The sequence below is a fragment of the Echinops telfairi genome, unplaced genomic scaffold (assembly GCF_000313985.2).
Source record: "Echinops telfairi isolate 266 unplaced genomic scaffold, ASM31398v2 ScPeMD7_7425;HRSCAF=8463, whole genome shotgun sequence".
In the NCBI taxonomy this organism is placed as follows: domain Eukaryota; kingdom Metazoa; phylum Chordata; class Mammalia; order Afrosoricida; family Tenrecidae; genus Echinops; species Echinops telfairi.
In genome coordinates, this window is record NW_022111325.1 from 633,708 (window position 1) to 635,253 (window position 1,546).

Here is a 1,546-nt window from a genome sequence, read left to right on the forward strand (position 1 = left end):
CATACGCTGAAATATTATTCACCCCCCAGAAAGAATGAGACATGCTACAAACATGGATGAATCCTGAAACCGTGAAGCTAAGCGGCCAGACACATAGGGGCACATATTGTAATTCCATTTATATGAATGGTCCATAATAGACAAATTCACCTAGCTAGAAAACAGACTAGTGGTTCTCAAGGTCTGGGAAGAGGGAAAGTTAGGAAGTGATCACTTAAGAGGTACGGAGTCTTCTTTGGGGGTGATGCAAATGCTCTGGAGTTAGAAGATTGTACATGTTCTAATTGCTATTGAATTATATACTTTGGATTTCACCTCAGTAGAAAAACAAACAAACAATACTTGGAGGTTAGAAAAATCACCTAGAAAGTGAAGTTTTGGGTTATTTTTGGCTGCAGGTACTGAAAAGTCCGGACCTGCCCCTTCTTCCTCCGCTCTGTCCCTTACCTGTTGGTATGCAGTTTGAGCTGAGAATTCATAGGCATTAGAATTTGCTCAGCTTGACACTCTGGATAGTAAAGCTGGAGTTTTTCAAACACCTACAATAAGAAAATGACACTTTCCTCATTTTTGGAAAAGACAAATAATGGTCTTTATTCATATATAGACTTGGGAAATAGCCCCAAAGGTATGCCATCCTAGTAAGTGACAACTACAAGTCAATAGTCTGCCTAACTTCTAATTAACCTAAAATCTTCCGCACCACTCCGTTCTCAATCAAACAAGGCCTGAGAACACATCTAGGTGTGGTGGATCATAGGCCTTGCATTAGCCCCACCTCTGACCACCAGGCACCAGGCATGTGGTAAAGTTCACATTACTACATCCTCTGTATTACTTAGAACCAAAATAATTTTGAAAGTTCTCCTTTTAATTCTGGCAACCTAAAAAGAGACTTGGGGACCCCTTACAAAATCTCTGATATCAAATTCATACAGATCTTGTACATGTCCCTCTACCTCCTAGCAAAGCGCTCTTCCTACCCCACGATGAAGCAGAGAACCAAAGTCCAAAGAGATAAAATGAAAACAAAAATGGACATTATGTGTCTCACAGAAATAATAACTTTTCTTTTGTGTTCTAAGAACAACAGGAAGATTTAGCTTTTAGCCTGAGATCTACTGGAAAAACTACTCATATTATTATACTTTTCCAGAAATAGAATTGTAGTACATCTTACCTGGGAAAATACCCAAATGGGCATATCATAATACCTGTGTTAGGCAGACCCACTCAGAAGTTGATCTTTCTGGACCCTATTCTGGTGTTCGTGGGGAACGACAGGGAGTGCATGGATGATGACCATGTTGTATAGAAACAGTTAGCAAGTATGGCCAAGAGCTAGGAACAATAACTGTGTTCTGGGGGTTCTTCCAGCAATTCTCTATCTCTACCCAAAGTTCTCTGTGGATGATGAAAGAATAGGGCTCCCTTTGTTTGATATGGAAAACTAAGATTTTGGTTTGGGAACTGGCTTACCAGAATCTGAACTTCATCAGATAGTTCCAACAAATTCTCCTCAAACTGCCCAAAGGAGCTGTTCATG

The 1,546-nt window shown here is 40.1% G+C and overlaps 1 protein-coding gene across 1 annotated transcript in view; it reads right to left on the reverse strand.

Moving 5' to 3' along the window:
* Window positions 1–1,546, reverse strand: part of NUP210L (nucleoporin 210 like) — a 114,236-nt gene that overhangs the window by 34,172 nt on the left and 78,518 nt on the right. Inside the window, exons 27-29 of the mRNA XM_045298346.1 lie at window positions 1,480–1,545; window positions 448–539; window positions 53–77 (exon numbers count right to left, since the gene is read on the reverse strand). Of these exons, the coding sequence (XP_045154281.1) occupies window positions 53–77; window positions 448–539; window positions 1,480–1,545 (183 nt within the window). The remainder of the gene's footprint in view (window positions 1–52; window positions 78–447; window positions 540–1,479; window position 1,546) is intronic.